The sequence below is a fragment of the Cucumis sativus genome, chromosome 3, assembly GCF_000004075.3.
Source record: "Cucumis sativus cultivar 9930 chromosome 3, Cucumber_9930_V3, whole genome shotgun sequence".
Lineage (NCBI taxonomy): Eukaryota > Viridiplantae > Streptophyta > Magnoliopsida > Cucurbitales > Cucurbitaceae > Cucumis > Cucumis sativus.
The window spans coordinates 36,977,426-36,995,696 of record NC_026657.2 but is presented as its reverse complement, the minus strand read 5'-3'; the positions used below and the strand labels follow the sequence as shown (position 1 = coordinate 36,995,696).

Genomic DNA, 18,271 nt, shown 5'->3' with positions numbered 1-18,271 from the left:
ATCAACCCTTTACCATATATTGTTTTCAAGTATCTCAAAATTCTATTGTCAACTTTCATGTGTTCCTCATAAGGAGCCTGCATAAACTGACTAACAACACTCACAACAGAGAAAATATCTAGATGAGTATAGGATAAGTAAATTAATTTGCCCACAAGGCGTTGATATTGATATTTATCAGCTAGAACTTGATCATCAAAATTTTCTAGTTTATAGTTGAATTCAATAGGAGTGTCAGTAGGACGGCGTTCCAACATACCTATCTCAGTTAGCAAATCAAGGGTATATTTTCTCTAAGACATGAAGATGCCTTCTTTAGATCTGGCCACCTCCATTCCAAGAAAATATTTTTGTTTTCCCAAATCCTTGATTTCAATCTCAAACCCCATCTTCTTCTTTACTTGAATGATCTCATCAGTATCATCTTCATATAGCACAATGTCATCGACATATACAATCAATACTGCTATTTTCCCTGCCTTGAGATTTTGGTGAACAAGGTATGATCGGAGTGCCCCTGATTGTACCCCTAAGACTTGATAAAAATGGAAAATCTGTCAAACAATGCTCTTGGTGATTGTTTCAACCCGTATAAGGATTTCCGAAGCTTGCAAACTTGATTATTAAATTGAGCTTCAAATTATTTTCGACAATAATAGGTTGTGCACCCGAATACCCGAAGAGGAACATCAAACATGAGGTGGATAGATGGATATGACTCTTTAAGACACTTTAAGGGGGTCTGGAGATGTAGGACACAATAAGGTATTCAATTGATAAGATGGGCTGGAGTGAGAACGATCTCTTCCTAGAGATAGAAAAAAAGGGAAGTAGACAACATAAGAGAACAATCGGCTTCCAAGAGGTAACAATTTTTGAACTCGGCTACTCCATTTCGTTGGAGGGATGTAAGCGCAAGAACTTTGATGGACAATGCCTTTGGAAGACAAAAACTCATTGAGAGTGTGGTTTTGGAACTCTCGACAATTGTCACTTTGCAAAATAGTAATCTTTATATTGAACTGCGTTTCTACGATATTATAAAAGTTTCAAAAGACAGAGGTGACCTTAGGTTTGAGACAAGAAAGACCCAAGTAAGACGGGTATGGTCATCAATAAAAGTTATGAACCACCATTTTCTAGATGAGGTTGTTATCTTGGATGGTCCTCAGATATCACTATGAACAAGAGTGAAAGGTTGAGTTAGTTTGTATGGTTGTGAAGGAAAAAAAAAACTCGATGGTGTTTGGCCCGAATACACACTCACAAGATAAGGTGGAAACATCAATTTTAGAGAAGAGACGAGGAAATAAATGTTTCATATATTGGAAATTAGGGTGGCCTAAATGAAAATGTCATAACATATAGTCTTGTTCAAAAGTAGTAAAATAGGAAGATAAAATATTAGTCCTAGAAATGCTACTAGAAGAGGTATCTTCATCAAGGAGGTAAAAAGGTCCTCTTTTGTGTCTGGTAGTGCCAATCATTGTTCTCTAGCTCAAGTCCTGAAAAGAGACAAAATCAGGTAAGAATATTGGTTTACAATTTAACTCATGAATAATATTGCTTATAGAAAGAAAATTATAAGAAAGTCTGGGTACATGCAAAATATTATGTATGGAGAGCTCTGCATAGGGAGAAATCTTCTCATTTCCAGCAATAGGGACCAAGGAGCAAACTGCAATTCTAATTGTTTCGTTGCCGACGTAAGGAATATAAGACACAAAATGTTCAGAGGACCTAGCCAAATGAACTGTGGCTCCAAAATCCAAAATCCAAAATCCAAAATCCACGGGTTCTTTCCATTAACACTAACTAGATCGAAGGATTGAGATATACCTAATTGGACAATGACACCTGAAGTAGCGGGACTGGGATCAGTCTAGTTCTTGTGTGGATAAGATGATTGAGAATGTTCAGTAGACTCACTCACATATTGTAAGACCCATTTCTAATTTGAGTTAAAGAATTTAAAATCTAGTTAAAAGTTTTGAAAAACTGCGTTTTGGATAAGAGGAGTTGTTTTGAAGTAAGACTTCGCGATAAGAAGTTGAGATTTGAATTAATTCGCGAAAAGAATTAAGAGATAATTTTTTTTATGGTTAAATATAAGTTTTGTGATTAAGAAGTTAATTTCTAAGAAATTTGAAAAAAGAAGGGTTTGCGGTAGGACCTATAAGTATTGGCATTGGCATAATGGAGTTGGGCGAGAAGAAAAGTCTGGCGAAGAAAATGTCAAATCTGATTTGACAGAGGTTAACGTATAAGATTAAGGATAAAGAATGGTTAGGTTGAATATTAAATTTACACGTGTAAAGTTTTAAGCAGGAGCTGACGAACTGAGAAGATTTTATGCATGGCAAAGTTAGTTTAAGGACTCTATAAATAATATGATTTGGGTCACTAAGGAGGTGATGATGAGATTTTTGTTCAAATGTTGAAGTTCTGCTACTTTAGCAATGCGAGAAGAAGAAGAAGGACTTCTTTAGTAAAGTTTTGTAAGCGCTTTTCTCTCAAATGAATTTATGTTAAAAACTGTATTATGATTTTTCTTTACTACTTGAAAGAAGAATTCAAATGAGAATGTTTCAAAGAGATTTCTATGAAATGTTATGTTTTCAAGCATAATTTATAGTGTTAAAGTTTGATTTGATGATAATGATTTCAATATTATAAAATGGTCTTCAAACCATTAGTTATTTCTTTGAAATGATGCTAACTTTTATGTGCACATAAAGAGTCAATGTCACCATGGGGTGTACGGTCTACATAATGATGAAAAGCTGCCTAATGCATTGAAAGAAAGGTATAAAACTTAGTGGCCTGAATAACAAGAACGAAACTGTATGTTCTTGGATGTTGTTGATAACTAGTCTAAATGCGAGGTAATATGAGGCCAAGCGTAGAGAACGATTCGAGATCCTTGAAAAAAAAATGATTTGTTAAGCATAAAAAAAATGTTTATGCGAAATGAAATGATTTGTCGGTATGTTTAAATGATTTGATATTATTTTTGCTAAATGATTATGAAAAGAAGTTTTGGCAATGGTTAAGGCCAAGTAGAGAAGAAGGTTGAAGGATTTTCAGCGAGGTGATTCAAGGAGTTTTGAAAATGGTTAAGCATTGGTTATTTAGTCAAAGTATTGTAATTATGTATGAAACGCTTGTTATTAATAAAGTATATGTTTTGGTTTGTATTTATTTTATTTGGTGTTACATTGACCACCGTTGCATTTTGAGTGTTGTTAATAGTTTAAAAGGAGTTGAGAATAGATTTGTGATAAGAAAATTTCAAGGTTGTAGCTAACTCGCATCCTAATCCCATTTCTTCGGCGTTTTGGTTGCAATACGATTTGGGGTGTGACATGTTTCATCTTCAACGAAGACGAAGACAGAAACAACTCGAAATGGCTTCGTCGGAGCATGATCGAGGAATGACGAGCTACAAAGACTAATGGCAACGACGACCTGATGCAGGCAGTCACCAGAGATGATCAAAGGGGGTGGCGACTAGGGTTCTCGTGAAGAAGAAGATGAAACGTTTGAATTTTTTTAGTGCACACAAACCTCTAACATCTTTCTCTCCATCGACCAACATCTCTCTTCCCGTTGGAACGCTAGAAATCACTACCCCACTCTCTTCTCTATCAATCTTTTTTACTAGAAAAACTCTTACTATACTTTTTAGCTTGTGACTACCCTTCTTCTTTTGCCATTATTTTAAAGTCGTTATCTAAAATTTGAATTCAAATCATTATTCAACATATCTGTTATAAATTATAGAAATAAATTGTTAATTAATTGATTTAAATTCTAAAAATCCGAAAATCTTGAATAAGCCATATATTTAAGAGATGTTGGTGCAATCTTATCAAATATCATATTTAGTTAAGATAATGTTATTTGCAAATACACTGTATGCATAAACTATACAAATACATTATATGCGTAAAAATATACAAAAAAACTGTGTCTGAATTAGATAAAAAAAAAGCCTGCAACTGAAGAATTTATTATAAATCTTAATATTATGTGGATTTGCTATTTTCTAGCTCGTTATTTAATATTTTGTTATTTTCTTAGTTATCTCTAAATACTACTTGAGATGCATGTGGATTTAGATGAAGAGTAGATCTATTGAGTTAAGTAGACTAATAGGAGTATATCTTCATTTGAGAGAAGATGAAGGGCACGACAATTGGTTGGCCCCAAGTAAATCCTACGATGTTCTAAAGTTTATCTGGCTTTGCTCTGAGCCTTGATAGAGCAAGCTCTTGCAGGTGATCGAGAGTGGATGGTTTCAAAAGTAAAGTCACAAGAATTTATAAACTAGGTGGAGAATATCAAATTATTCGAGGAGGCTCCTTTGGCACAATGTGGCTGAAGATTTACGACCTACTCTTGAATCGACACAACGTGAATTCCAATGGCATCAAGAAACAAACCAGATCTACCGTAAATGCCAACCACCTTCAACCCAACAGTTGGAAATGAAAATTTGAAACCATCTTCAACTCCAAATGGCCCATAACTCTTCTTATTAGTTTCCAAAGTTAAGGAGCAAATCACATTTGTTGCAAGTCCCCATCGTTCAAGATCACTGTAGTAGCCATGAATCGATACAAGATACTCATCTGGAAATTCTAAAACAACCTGCAATTACATTTGTACACCATGAATTTCTTATTCAATTATTTTTAGATTAACCCAACAACAAAAGCAACTTGAAAGTTTCAGCAAGAGGAAGCAAATTGTGGGGAGAGGAGTAAAAAGGAAGAATTGGGTTAACCTCTGATCTGGATCCTCCATCTCCACCATGCTGGTTAGACCACACTAAGTTTCCATTATTATCTTCATATTGAATTTGAATGGAGTCTATCCATACTCCATGACGAACTACAAACCGTCTTATTGTCTGAAACATATCTTCCCAACCCTCTCCACCTTCCCCTCCATATTGTCTCAGTTTAGATTGCTCCATTTGGATTTGGGGTGCTGGTGGAGCCACAGGCTCCGGCTCAGCCTTCATGCTGCATAAAGCAATGACTTCTTACTATTAAACAGTTACAAGTTTTATATGTTGACTAGAACATATTTACTATTAAGAAAATATTCAATGGGTAACTTTGTTTAAACAAATTTTAAATGTATAATAAAAAAAGGTTGATCAGAAATATAACAAAATTTTAAGACAGGTAAACCAGTAATTAACTTCCTAAATCTTTATAATTGAAGTAAGGTAACCTATGATGAACCATAATTTCAATATATTGCTCAACTAATTTGCTTATACATTGATTAATTGTTAAGTTGAATATAGCTCAAAAGAAGCTAATCGTCAGATCCAGACGTTTTTTGTTTTTGGATAATAAATGCAGCAGCATGTTTGAAAGTCCACATCATGCATTAGTTTTAATTTTACTAACTTAACGCTTCCACGTGACCATGTGTAATAATTTCATTCATTAACGATACTATAAACATTTTATAAATATATGTGTGTGTATATATTGTTGAATATCCATTGATTAAAAAAATGATGTTCTAGAAAACCGAATTGAAACATGAAAAAGACAAGAGAAAACTGAAAATAATAAGACGACACAGACGACAGAATCAAACGAAATGAGCATAAAAGGTAGACATTCTATTTGTTTATATCAAATAAATAAAATATGATATCCAGAAAATTAAAGAATAAAGATGGGCTACATACTTTAGAGTTGTTCCTAAGTGGAGTCCAATCGCATCAAGGCACAAACCAGATCTGCCATAAACACCAACGATATCTCTCCCCATAACTGGGCACGAAAATCTGATTCCATCTTCAATTCCAAAAGGCCCACATGTTCTTCTATTAGTTTTGAATGTCAGTGATCGAATCACAGTGGCAGAATCTTCCAAAAAACGTATGTGGCTGTAGTAGCCATGAATAGAAACAAAATACTCATCTGGGAATTCTAGCAACACCTACCATGGAAAGCAAAATGCCCAAGTTGGGAATTTCAACAAACAAGTTATGGGCAGAGTAGTTCATTAGAGGATTTTGAGGTATAAGCATAACCTCTGATTTGGATTTTCCATTAGTGTCACCATGCTTCTTTGACCATAATAACTTTCCATTCCTATCCTCATATTCAAATTGAATGGTGTGAATCCACTGTTCATGATCAACTACAAATCGTCTGATTGACCGAAAGACATACTCCCATGGATGCCCACCTTTGCCTCCAAAAGGCCCCAAGCTGAAGTTCTTGAGTTCGACTCTGCATCACAGAATCTCAATGGAATCCATTCATTAATTTCTGTTCATATTTTGCAGCAAACAAGTAGAAGTAGAAGATCATATGTATGCGATGTAATTTACTTTGGAATTGGCTGTATATAAAGGCCAATTGCATCGAGGAGCCAGCCAGATCTTCCATGGAAGCCAACAATCTTAGCCCCCATAATCGGGAATGAAAATTTGGCTCCCTCTTCCATCCCAAATGGGCCATAAGTTTTTCTATTGGTTTGGAAAGTTAAGGAACGAATCACATTGGCTGCAATTCCCCACTTACCTATGTAGCCGTAGTAACCATAAATTGAAATTAGGTACTCGTTTGGGTAATCGAGAACAACCTGAGAACCATCAAACCAGTTCGAGAAATATCAAAGAGAATAAGAAAATTGAATAATATTAGGGTTTGGTGGTACCTTAGAAGAGGAACCCTCGTTTCCGCCATGTTTTGAAGGAGAAATTAAATGGCCATTGTTATCATACTCGATTTGAAGGGAACAGATACAGTGGTTGTGACAAACTAGAAGCCGTCTGATGGTGGAATAAGGTCCATCGTCCCAAGGTTGACCACCGTCTTTGGCTCCAAACACCTCAATCTTCACCGTCGTCTGCGGGTAAACTTCTTCGTCGTCCTGCAGGAAGAAAATGGGAAATCACAAAAATAGTTGGTAATCCGTTATAGAGCAAAGCTATTAGGTACACTTACGAGCATGGTCTGGAGAGTAGCGATGAACTGCAAAATTGAAGATTGGTAGAAGAATAAAAAAAGATGGTTTTGGTTGGGACAATCTTTAGAAACACATAGGTGAAATGTTGACGTTTCTATTTGGTGGGTTCGATACCTTTCTTGACGAAGAAATGGAATTTCCAAAGAGTGAATTAAATAAGGGTGAGGTGTGTTCCATATCTTAAACTTTGGAAATCTTCAACTCTCATGTTTCTCACCAAATTTCATTCAACAACCCAACATCCTTCAAACTTATCAAAGAAACAAATTTTATACAAATTTATTGCACATAATTAAAAAAAAATTGAGCTATTTTTAAATATATAATAATTTCTAAAACTATAAACCATACTTTATATTTACAACACAATCATTTAAGCTATCTTCAACCTTTGAACCTGTCTTATCTTTCCTTTTCAAAAGCCTTGGTCCAAGTAGGAGCTTAATCTAAGTTAAGAGAATGCTTAATAAAATGTAAAGAATTGTTCATATCAACGTCCATTTTGATGGGTGATTAGTTTAGAAAAGCTAAGCATACCTTGAACCTTTTATTTTGGAGGAACGAAAGTATCGAAAGCATATATCTTGAAGATCTTTAAATAGTAGTAGAAAAAGAGTTCAAATGACCGATGAATAAAAAATAAGAAAACGATGAACTTTGAATTAAAACGGAATAGATGAGAGAAAAGAAAGGAAAAAACAACCTAAAGAAAAGTAATTTACATATACCAAACAACTTAGAGGAAAGAAATGAGAGGACCATTTAACGTGTTTAAAATTTAAATAAAGGAAACGTAAAAGTGATATTTCTAGTCAAAAAATGAGTCATGAATCAATTATAATTTTAGAAACGATTAATACGTAAAAAAAAGTTTATTGATTTTGAGTTATTTGGGCAGGTTTTGAAAGTCAACTGAAATAAAATTAAAGTAGAGATTTATAAATATTGAGTTTGTGAAATATTTCTTCCATTTAATTAGATTTTAGATTAAATTTTTTGTTGTCATACTTATTAATTATTCATGGTTAAATTTAATTTTTAAAAAAGTACATTTGACTAAAATTATTATAATTTATTTATTTAGTGTAGTTGTGTAGGAATGAACATGTGAAATGTCTAAATTACCCTTTAGTTTTGAAAAACCTCTAAAATATTGAAATCCACACAATTTCTCCCTCGTGCAACACATATTCCACGCTGGTGGCTCCATTTGCATATCAATGAACAAGTCGCAACCAAGGAATGGAGACAATCCATGAGATGGAGTGGCGGTGACTTGGGTAGCAACAATGAGATCCATTTGGGAACTGATTTAAATACGTTATCTATAATATTATTCATAACTAATTTAAAATTTTGTGTTCGTCCATTTGGTTGCTGTGCTTCCCCCTTGCAACTAAAGTGATTCTCGTCTTTTACTTTTAATATATATTATTATTATTTTTGTATCTAGGGTGATTTTACACATGTTTTATGCAATTTTCTAGTTATTGCATTTTATCTTTGCATGTATCTCCCAATTTCAAAACTTTAAATATACTGCTCCAAATCAACTTCACATTTGTTTTTAAGTGGTTTACAGTGATTTTAGGATGTTTTAGGAAGTTTTTTAGCTATTGTTTTTCATCTTCCAAACATCTATTGCTTTCGAGGGTTTTACCCATGTTTAGAAAACTTTTCAATACTTATGTTTTATCTAATATATATCTCGCACGTTTCAAATTTTACTATCCGTTTCAAAATCAAATCTATTTTTATCTCTCTTTTAAGTTTTTTTGGAGTGCTTTTACACATGTTTAAAAAACCTTACATATCACACACATCTTGCATGTTTCAAATTTTAATTATGGGTCTCAAAATCTGCTTGGAAAAAAAGAAAAAGAAAAATAGAAAGCAGGAAAGATAGTGAGAATAAAAAAATAAAGAAATATATTTTATGCTAAGATTTAAAAGATTTAGGTATAGATAATACATAAACTATTGATATATATATATATATATATATATATATATATATATATATATATATATATATATATATATATATATATATATATATTTTTGTCTAAACCAAGTTCAACCCTTTTAGATGTTTTTTTTTTTTTGGGTTGATGACTACCAACCCTTGAGAATTAAAAAAAATATATATAAAATATTTACGACTTATAATAAATTCGAGATAGAATCTAAAATTTTTCTATAGTTTATAAATATTTTAATTTAAACGTTCATTTTAGATTTTAAGTAAGAAGCCATTTTTTAATAATTATTATTATCGCTTGTTTTAATATGCAATAAAAATAATAGATATGGATTATGTATAAGGAGGTTGGGAAATGAATAGCTAAGCCATGAAAAGCTATGCGGTGTTGGTCTCTTAAGAAGTTGGAAATTAGATCCCTTGGAGACTTTTCATCTCATTTAGTTTAGATTGGAAAAGAAAACTACATAAGAAATTATGAAATATACTATAATCCAATTATGAACACTGGCGGATAAAAGAGTACTCAATCTCCACAATAAAATGCCCAAACCCAAGTCATAACTTAAAATATTTCAGATATTTCCGAAACATAAATACATACAAAATGCCATTTTAAGATTTAATAACTACATAACACATAGTAAAAGTAATAATTGAGATGACCTTGTTCTCTCACTTATGCAATTGTTGGGCTAAAAAAACGACATATATTGACTGAGTTTGAAAACATACATAAAAATAGGCTGCCGCCAAGAAGTGGGAAGAGGGTAGGACTAGTCTTCAACTGGAACTGCCATCAGTCCAATGGCATCGAGATACAAACCAGATCTGCCATGGATGCCAACGACCTTCACTCCATCACTTGGGAATGAAAACTTTGTTCCATTTTCTACCCCAAATGGCCCATAACTTGTTGTGTTCGTTTCCACAGTCAACGATTGAATCACAATGGTATCAAGTCCCCAGTCTCGTAGATTATCATAGTAGCCACGAATTGTAACAATATGCTCATCTGGGAAATTTAGAACAACCTACACTTCCATTTTAATCACATTATTAAACAACTAGAACATTCATCATCTAATAATGAACAAAAGCAAGTTAACAAGACAACCAAAAACAGAAAGTAACTTAATGAGGGATTTTTGGGCTAACCTCTGATTCGGAACCTCCATTTCCACCATGCTTCTCAGACAAGACTACCTCTCCATTCTCATCTTCATATTCCATTTGAATGGAGTCGATCCACTGTCCATGATTAATCACCAATTTCCTGATTGTCGTAAAATTCTCATCCCAAGGATCTCCACCTTCGCCTCCACATTCTCCTAAGCTAAATTTCTCAGTCCCATTTCTGCATGAGAAACTCAATTAGTCATTTCAGAATCATAACTCAATGGCATCATCAAAATATAGCTAAGCCTACATTGGAGTTGGTCGTAAGTAGAGCCCAATTGCATCCAGATACACGCCAGATCTTCCATGAAAGCCAACTAGCTTTAGCCCTTTAAATGGAAATGAAAATTTGGTTCCATCTTCAATCCCAAATGGCCCGTAAGTATTTTGATTGGTTTTCAGTGTCAAGGATCGAATCACAGTCGCATCCATTCCCCACTTTTGTAGGTCACTGTAGTAGCCTTCAACCGAAATAAAATACTCATCGAATTCCAGATCAACCTGTATTCCATTCCAAAATTGTCAAATCCCATAACATTTTTATTTGTAAATTTCCTCGCATGATAAAATGAAACTATAACTGGCAAAAAAACAACATAATGAAAGATTTGGGCTAACCGTTGCTAGAAAACCTCCCTCACCACCATAAATTTCGGTCCATACTAACGTTCCCATTTCATCGACTTCCTCATATTGTATTTGAAAGGAGTCAATCCAAAGGCCATGATAAATCCTCACCCGTTTGATTGTTTCAAAAGTTTCTTTCCAAGGATTTCCTCCTTTGCCTCCATATTGTCCCATGTTTAAGGGCTTCGGCGGCTCAGGCTGGATCCCCAATCTACACGTTATGTCAGTATATTCAATCAATAAATTGAATTAGTATATGCCATTCCTATCTTGATTTGATGCTAAATATATAGATTCAAAAGGGCATAACATCTCGCTACATACTTTTGAACTGTTTGTACATGAACTCCAATTGCATTGAGGTAGGGATCAGATATGCCATGGAACCCAATAATCTTCCCCTCAGTACCTGGAGATTTAAAATATTTCCCTTCTTGAATTCCAAAGGGTCCATAATATCTACCGTTGCTTTCGAAAGTCAATGATCGAATGACGATGCGATCGACTCCCCAATTACGTATAGAACCATAGTATCCAGAAATAGAAACTAAGAACTCGTCTGGATACTCGAAGACCACCTACAATGAATTGGTTTAAAGAAGGGATTTGAATGTGCAAACTGATTATTATAGATAATGGTAGTTTAAGAATCTAGGATTTTGCTCTGACTGACCTCCGACATAGAACCTTCGTTTTCACCATGTGTTTCCGACATAATTGATTCTCCATTCCCATCATATTCAATCTGAATCGAACAGATCCACTCTTTCTCGTAAACTACGATCCGTCTGATTGTCGAATAAGCTCCGTCGTCCCAAGTGAAAGATGCTAACGGATTTTGAGGATCGTGGTTTTCCTGCGGTAAGAAAAAATGAAATCAGAAACTGGCTGAGTGAAAGTTGAAGAGGAGTTAGAAGTAACAAATGAAATTTGAACATGCCATTATGAGGTGTGTAGATTTGTGGCAGCAAAGGGCTACGAGTTTGAATAGGGAAGAAGAGCATTGTGCGATGTCTGTATATAAATGGGAATAGTGGGTGAAACTAGCCACCGCCGGCATGTAAAGAATATAGTATTAATGGGACATGCTGACTGGCTGCAACTTGTTTGAGGATTGAGGGCTCTGTTTTTGGCTAGTTGTCTTATTTTGTAGAAGTTGATTAATAAATCCTTTCAACGTCCCAAATACGCGCAGCCTCCAATTCAAAACTTCACCTGTTCACAATCATTTCAGACGAAGAGCCTGCGTTTACTATAATATTTCACAAAGGTCTAAAATTTAAAATTATTTTTTAAAGTAGAATTTCCTATAAAATTTAAATAATAATAACCATCTAATAATTCTATATTATATATTATATTCATAATTAATTTTAAATTCTTTTCTTATTAATGATACTTTAAATTTATTGTCATAGTTATTATTTCTAAATGTTATTAGTATAGAAATTATTTGACTATATTTTGTATTGAAATATAATACAAAATATAATTGAATATGCTTATTTGTTGTAATTAAATTATCATAACAGCCGATTTGTTTCATCTTCATCACCAAGCTCCAATCAATTTTCAATTGCTGCCGTCTACCTTTAATTTCACTAGATATCTATAAACGAAATAGTCGGTTTTATTAAAGTCAACAGTGTTATAACCTAAAAATGACTATTTCATGGTTCTAGTTTTATGTAAACTTTTTACATAGGATGCTCCCACTTTCACGTCTCTATTAAACAATTCAGGATCACATCGTTTGTACTAACTACAAAGCGTGTCGCATCCATAGTCTTTCCAAAATAAGGTGTCCAATCGTATTCATATACTATAGACTATTTAGGCTATATACTCGAACTTGATCCACTCTTATGTCTCTACATAAAGTTCAAGTTTACTTAATAATAGCCTTGAATTCTTAGTTTATTGGCTTTAAGATTATAGTATCAATAACGACTTTATTGAATAGAATATGATTACAAACCACGAGTTTTAGGACATAAACTTCAACCACATCACCATTAATTAAATAATTCTTTTTGGCCCACTATTTCTCTATGCGTTAGGGTAAGCGTCTAGAGTTGAGATATATCTTCTGATGCTTTTGGTGACGCATTGGGATAATGAGAATGCCTCGATGCTTCTATTGTTGCTTCAGGAGATCCCTCATTTCTCGATGGTCTAATTCGACGTTAGGAGATCCGAAATTTTTTGTAGTGGTATCAAGGTCCAAGGTTATCAAGAAGTATCAAACATATATCAAGTGTATCAAGGAGTATTATGTGTATCGAATGTACATCAGTAACAATGACATTTGTGACATTTTACATTTTATATATATGTAGTCTGAACTTTGTTTTTCTCATTTTTGCAAACAATAAATTTGTGTACTATAAATTTAAATATTATAACTTGTTTTACCTTCATTTTAAGTGCTCCAAATATTAATTTCCTTAAATATGGATTTTTCTTTAGTCAAATAATTAAATTTACCACCCATATGTGAGAAAGATATAACTAAGATCAAAGTATCTCAATCTTTATCTTAATATATAATATTCTTATATGTACAAATCCTCCTCTCCCTCAAATTTAGATTTTTAAAACTAGATTATAATAATAACAAATCATTAAATCTACTCTAATACATGAGTCAAATCCCTGTGTCCTTTTATTAAATTTGCTCTAATACAATAGTACATTGATATGATTAACACTTTTTTTTAACTTTGACAAAACATGAATGGAATTTTTAAACTTGCACAGGTAAAGTTTGTCAAAATTGACATTCATTCATAACAGTAAATTTACAACACATTTGGGACGATGAGCATTGTGGTATTTTTCTATTTTGTATGACCTACTATAATTACAATTTACAACAACCTATGGCATATTAGTAAAAGAAGATGAAATTATGATCGAGTTGAAAGAGTAAGGAGCCCAATTGAATCAAGATATGAACTGCATTTTCCATGGATACCAATAATCTTCACTCTCTTGTTGGGGATTGAAAATTTTGTTCCATCTTCAATTCCAAAAGGCCCATAAACTCTTTTATTGGTTTCTAGTGTCAATGATTCGATAACAACTCTTTCAAGTTCCATTACATTGTTATAGGAGCCATGAATGGAAACAAGATATTCATATGGGTAATCAAATACAACCTGCAACAAAAATTGGAATTAACTTAGATCCCATAGATATTTTCAAGCATTTGAAAAGTCAATCCAAACAAATCTTTAAAGTAAAAAGAATTTAAACAACCACCTCATATTTGGTTCCACCATCTCCACCATGCTTAGCAGACCAAATAGCTTTCCCATTCTTCTCATAATAAATTTGAATGGCATGGACACATTGTTGATGATAAACAACAAATGTCCTAACTGTTGTGAAAACCTTTTCTTCCCATGAATTTCCCCCTTTGCCTCCATGTAGCCTCAATGGTTCACGAATAGGGGAGCTTGTTTCAAATAACTATTAGTTAGACTATAGTTTGGCTAATAACAGAAAAAAAATTTAAAAATGTTAAAAAATAACAATAAATTATATTATACTTCACTTCTAATTTGGTTAATTTGTTTTGGTCTATACACTAAAAGATATTCATTCTAGCCCTTACCCTTTTAACTTCTGTCAATTTTTGTATGCATATTTAAGAAAAAAACGATAATGGATCACTTCACAACTTATTAAAAGTATAAGCACCAAAATAGGCATTTTCAATGTATCAAAACAAAGTAAAAGAAGTAAAATAAACATTTTGAAAGTGTTTTTTTTTAATGGATTGCATAGATGAAATTGCATTTTTTAGAATTGCATGAAAGTGAAATTGCTTACTATATAGTTGGCCGCTCATAGAGTTCAACTCCACGAGAGTAAAAATACCGCTGTGTATATGCAAGCTTCCCCTGTTTTAGCTGCTGTTGGTAACAACGTCCAATTGCATGGACATTGAATTTACAAGTTCCACATTGAAACGCCAAATTCTCATCACACCATTCATTGCAACTCCCACAATTCATTTGTTCTTTCCCTTTCATTACCATACTCAGCGGATGCTTATGAGCTTCATGAATCTTTGATTTTACAAACGGAAACTCTCCAAGAACACAACCCAAATGCGCCTCAAAACAGCAAATTCGACAACTATAAGACCACAACCATGGCTCTCTTTCTTCTTCACAAACATCGCAGTAATATTCATCGCTTTCCTCTTCCTCTACAAATGTCAAATTCAATGGATGCGCGTCGAATCTGTATCTTACTGTAAGTGGCAGCGTTGCACATTTCGCATCCAAATAAAAGTTGCAGTCAACACATCGAAATGATACTCTGTTTCTGACCCCTTCTCCACATGCCTCACAATTGTGTTCTTCATTTGTTCTGTCAAGAGACAGGGGATGTTGATGACCCGGGTGTTTAAATGGGATTTTAATTGAAGTGCAACGAATGTCGAATGTTGAGAGACATGTTTTACAGTGGTATGCGAAGCCGTGGAAGTATTCGTGACAAGCTTCACAATGGAAGATGAAATTCGGGATTGAGATGAGAGTGAGTAAATGCTGATGGAGGAAATGAGTTTTAGTTTTTGGCAATTTAGCACATTCTTTGTGGACATAGAAATCACATTGCTGACAACCATAAGATGAACTTAAAAGACCCTTTAAACACCCATCACAAATTCTATCTCCTTTTCTCCTAATCCCCATCGTCAAATTCAAGTTATGGGAATGAACAGAACATTGAATCTCATTGTCATGTTCGTTGTTAGAAGAATAATGATTCGTCGTCAAATCAACTATGGGAGTAGATTGTAGGTCAAAGCGTTGGGTTTCAGCACAATCCAGATGGGTAAAGTAATTGCATTCGTAACAGCCATACCCAGCAAATTTCATTTCTAGTTTCTCGCCACAGATCTTACAATAACGAGTATGATTCGGGACATTATCACGAAAGTAGGTGAGAGTAAGATCATGGAGATGGTGTCCAACTGTCCTTAGAGTTAATGGCGATTTAGCACATTTTCTATGAGCTAAAATATGACAAATCTCACAAAACCAAGGGAATCCATTGCCTTTCTTACCACAAACTCGACAATCAAAAGAATCCATTGCATTCCGAAACGCAGTGAAATTATGTTCGTGATTGAAAGATTGTAAACAAGCTACATGGAGATTGAATTTACAATGTCGAGGATGAGGGCAACTGTAAACAAACTTTCTACAGTTGTTGTTGCAACTATCACAGAGGAAATTAGCAAAGCTAAGATTGGGAAGAAGAAATAAAGGGTGTTGATGAAATCGAACATCATACAACTCGCGTGGTAACTCCGCACATCCTTGATGGAAATGATTGTCACATTGTGAACAAAAGTAAGAAGGGGTTGATTTTATAAGCAAATCACACACAAAACAAACCACTCTATTTTTTCCTCTGTTTTCTTCTAGTTGAAGAGTTAATGGATGTGGGTGGCTGAAATGTCGAAACTGATCGCCAGAGATACGACGTAAGCCGCTGGATTTGGTGTCGGTGAGAACGCATTTGATGTCGATTTGAAAATTGCATTTACGGCATCGGTAAACGTCGCCAGAAGGCATTTGCCAGCAGACGGTACAGAAATAGTTGTTGGTTTCTAAGAAAAGAGGGTGCAAGGGGTGGAAGGGGGAGTGGATTTGAGGAGGAAGGTGGAGACATGATTGATGGATGTGGAAGTTGCAATCGAAGTTGGAGCAGGTGAACGCCGGTGGCCGGAGTGGTTGACGGCATCGGGAGCAAAAAGCTACTTCACCATTGATTTTTCTACCGTCTTCATTGAAGAACAATGGGTGTTGATGTGGACGATTCACAAGGTCAAACTCCATGGATGTAAAAGAAGAAATTAAAGAAAATTGGAATAATGAGAAAAATTAAAGATAGGCATTGGTTTTATGATCTTATCCCTTGGGGGAAGGTTGTGAATGAAATGCATCAAATCTATAGGGAAGTGTCACTTTCTTTTGCCAGAAAAGAAATGGAATGTTGCAACCAATAATTTCAATTTTTGCTAGTTTCATTTTTTTTGACAATTCCAATCATTTTCAAAATAGCAAATTTGATCAAATATTTAGAAGTTATATCAAAATTTTATATTTTATAGATAACAAACATTTGATCATATGATAAATAGTGATATCTAATAGCTAATGATAGTCTATAATAAAATCTAAAATTTTTATTAATGCTCATAAATATTTTAATTTATTTTAAACACTTTTAAGTGAGTTTTCATCAAAGAAAAAGAATTAATAAACATTTTTGTGCCCTTCTACCATCCTCTCCATAATTTATGCCCTTTGATTATGCCTAAATTGGATATTTGACTTATTTGTAATCTTTTCCATACATGATCTCTTGTATTGTATATAAATACCAAAATTGTGTCTAAGAAATAAAATCAAAGTAAAATACATTCTTTAAACAATTTATTTTAGTTCTTACATGGTATTAGAGAGATCTCAAGAATTTTAAACCTTTTTTCCTAGAAATTTATTCGTCTTACCTCTTCAATGGCAACTCTCAACACCAGTTATGAACCCTCTCCTACCATCCTTATCCCCACCAAATCTTCACCCTCATGAACGGATTTTATTCGAAAGTACTTCCACACTTATCTTTGTATCCAATATTTGTAATCTTGTGCCCATTCGTCTGAATTTCACCAATTACGTCATTTGGAAGTATCAGGGTCTCCTCCATTTTCAAAGCTCATTTCTTATTTGGTCATTTCGATGACTATCTTCCATGTCCTCCAAAACATATTCCCCACCCATCGGTCCAACCACTTCTGAGATTCACCCTGAAAATCTTTAATGTGTATCTAGTGATCTTGCTCTTAGTACCTTAATCAACGATTCCTTGTTGACCTCTGCCATTGCTCATGTCGTTGGTTCTGTCTCTTCAAAAGATCTCTGGCTTTCCTTGAAAAAACTGTATTCATCAAACACCAGATCCAACATCCTAAGTTTTCGATCTACTCTTTATACTATAAAAAAATCCACATCTGAAACCATTGAAAACTATACATGTTGAGTTAAGGAACTTGTTCACAAGCTTGATGTCGCCTCTAATTTCCTTGAAGATGAAGAAACTTTGGTGCATAGTTTGAATGATCTTTCAGCCAACTTCAATGCACATTTCGCACCTCCATTTGAACTCACAACGACACCATTTTCCTTAAAGAACTCCACAACTTGCTAATCATGGAAGAATTCACCATCAACAAGCACTCAGTTGTAGATCCCTCTTCAATTGCTATGGCAACGTTCCAACCTTTTTCACACACTTCTGCATGCGAACGAAAAAGATGAAGCGATAACTCCAACTTCAATCATTTTGGTGGCTTTTTTAGTTCATGCAGGTTAGGTGGATAGGATGACGGTTGGGGTAGCGATTCGTGCAGGTCCATCAATGGTAGTTCAACTTAACCTTTTTCTCACG

The 18,271-nt window shown here is 34.1% G+C and overlaps 2 protein-coding genes across 3 annotated transcripts; both read right to left on the bottom strand.

The window, feature by feature from the left end:
• Positions 1-4,116: 4,116 nt before the first annotated feature.
• LOC101206551 lies at positions 4,117-11,873 on the bottom strand. The gene is made up of 15 exons (XM_011654122.2): positions 11,736-11,873; positions 11,469-11,651; positions 11,120-11,373; positions 10,787-11,006; positions 10,419-10,669; positions 10,148-10,346; positions 9,767-10,023; positions 8,175-8,315; positions 6,987-7,203; positions 6,697-6,912; positions 6,368-6,621; positions 6,065-6,266; positions 5,717-5,970; positions 4,790-5,030; positions 4,117-4,653 (listed from the first exon to the last, which is right to left on the bottom strand). The coding sequence occupies exons 1-15, from the start codon at positions 11,853-11,855 to the stop codon at positions 4,396-4,398; spliced, it is 3,267 nt and encodes a 1,088-aa protein (XP_011652424.2). The 5' UTR covers positions 11,856-11,873; the 3' UTR covers positions 4,117-4,395.
• A 1,656-nt stretch (positions 11,874-13,529) lies between these two features.
• Positions 13,530-16,757, bottom strand: LOC105435021. 2 transcript variants are annotated; one of them, XM_011654121.2, is made up of 3 exons: positions 14,633-16,756; positions 14,060-14,255; positions 13,530-13,956 (listed from the first exon to the last, which is right to left on the bottom strand). In XM_011654121.2, exons 1-3 carry the CDS (start codon positions 16,654-16,656, stop codon positions 13,705-13,707), a joined length of 2,472 nt encoding a protein of 823 aa, XP_011652423.1. In that variant the 5' UTR covers positions 16,657-16,756; the 3' UTR covers positions 13,530-13,704. The 2 variants fall into 2 exon arrangements, with proteins under 2 accessions (XP_011652423.1, XP_031738575.1); XM_031882715.1 differs by lacking the exon at positions 13,530-13,956 and having other exon boundaries at positions 14,158-14,292; positions 14,633-16,757.
• Positions 16,758-18,271: the final 1,514 nt, after the last annotated feature.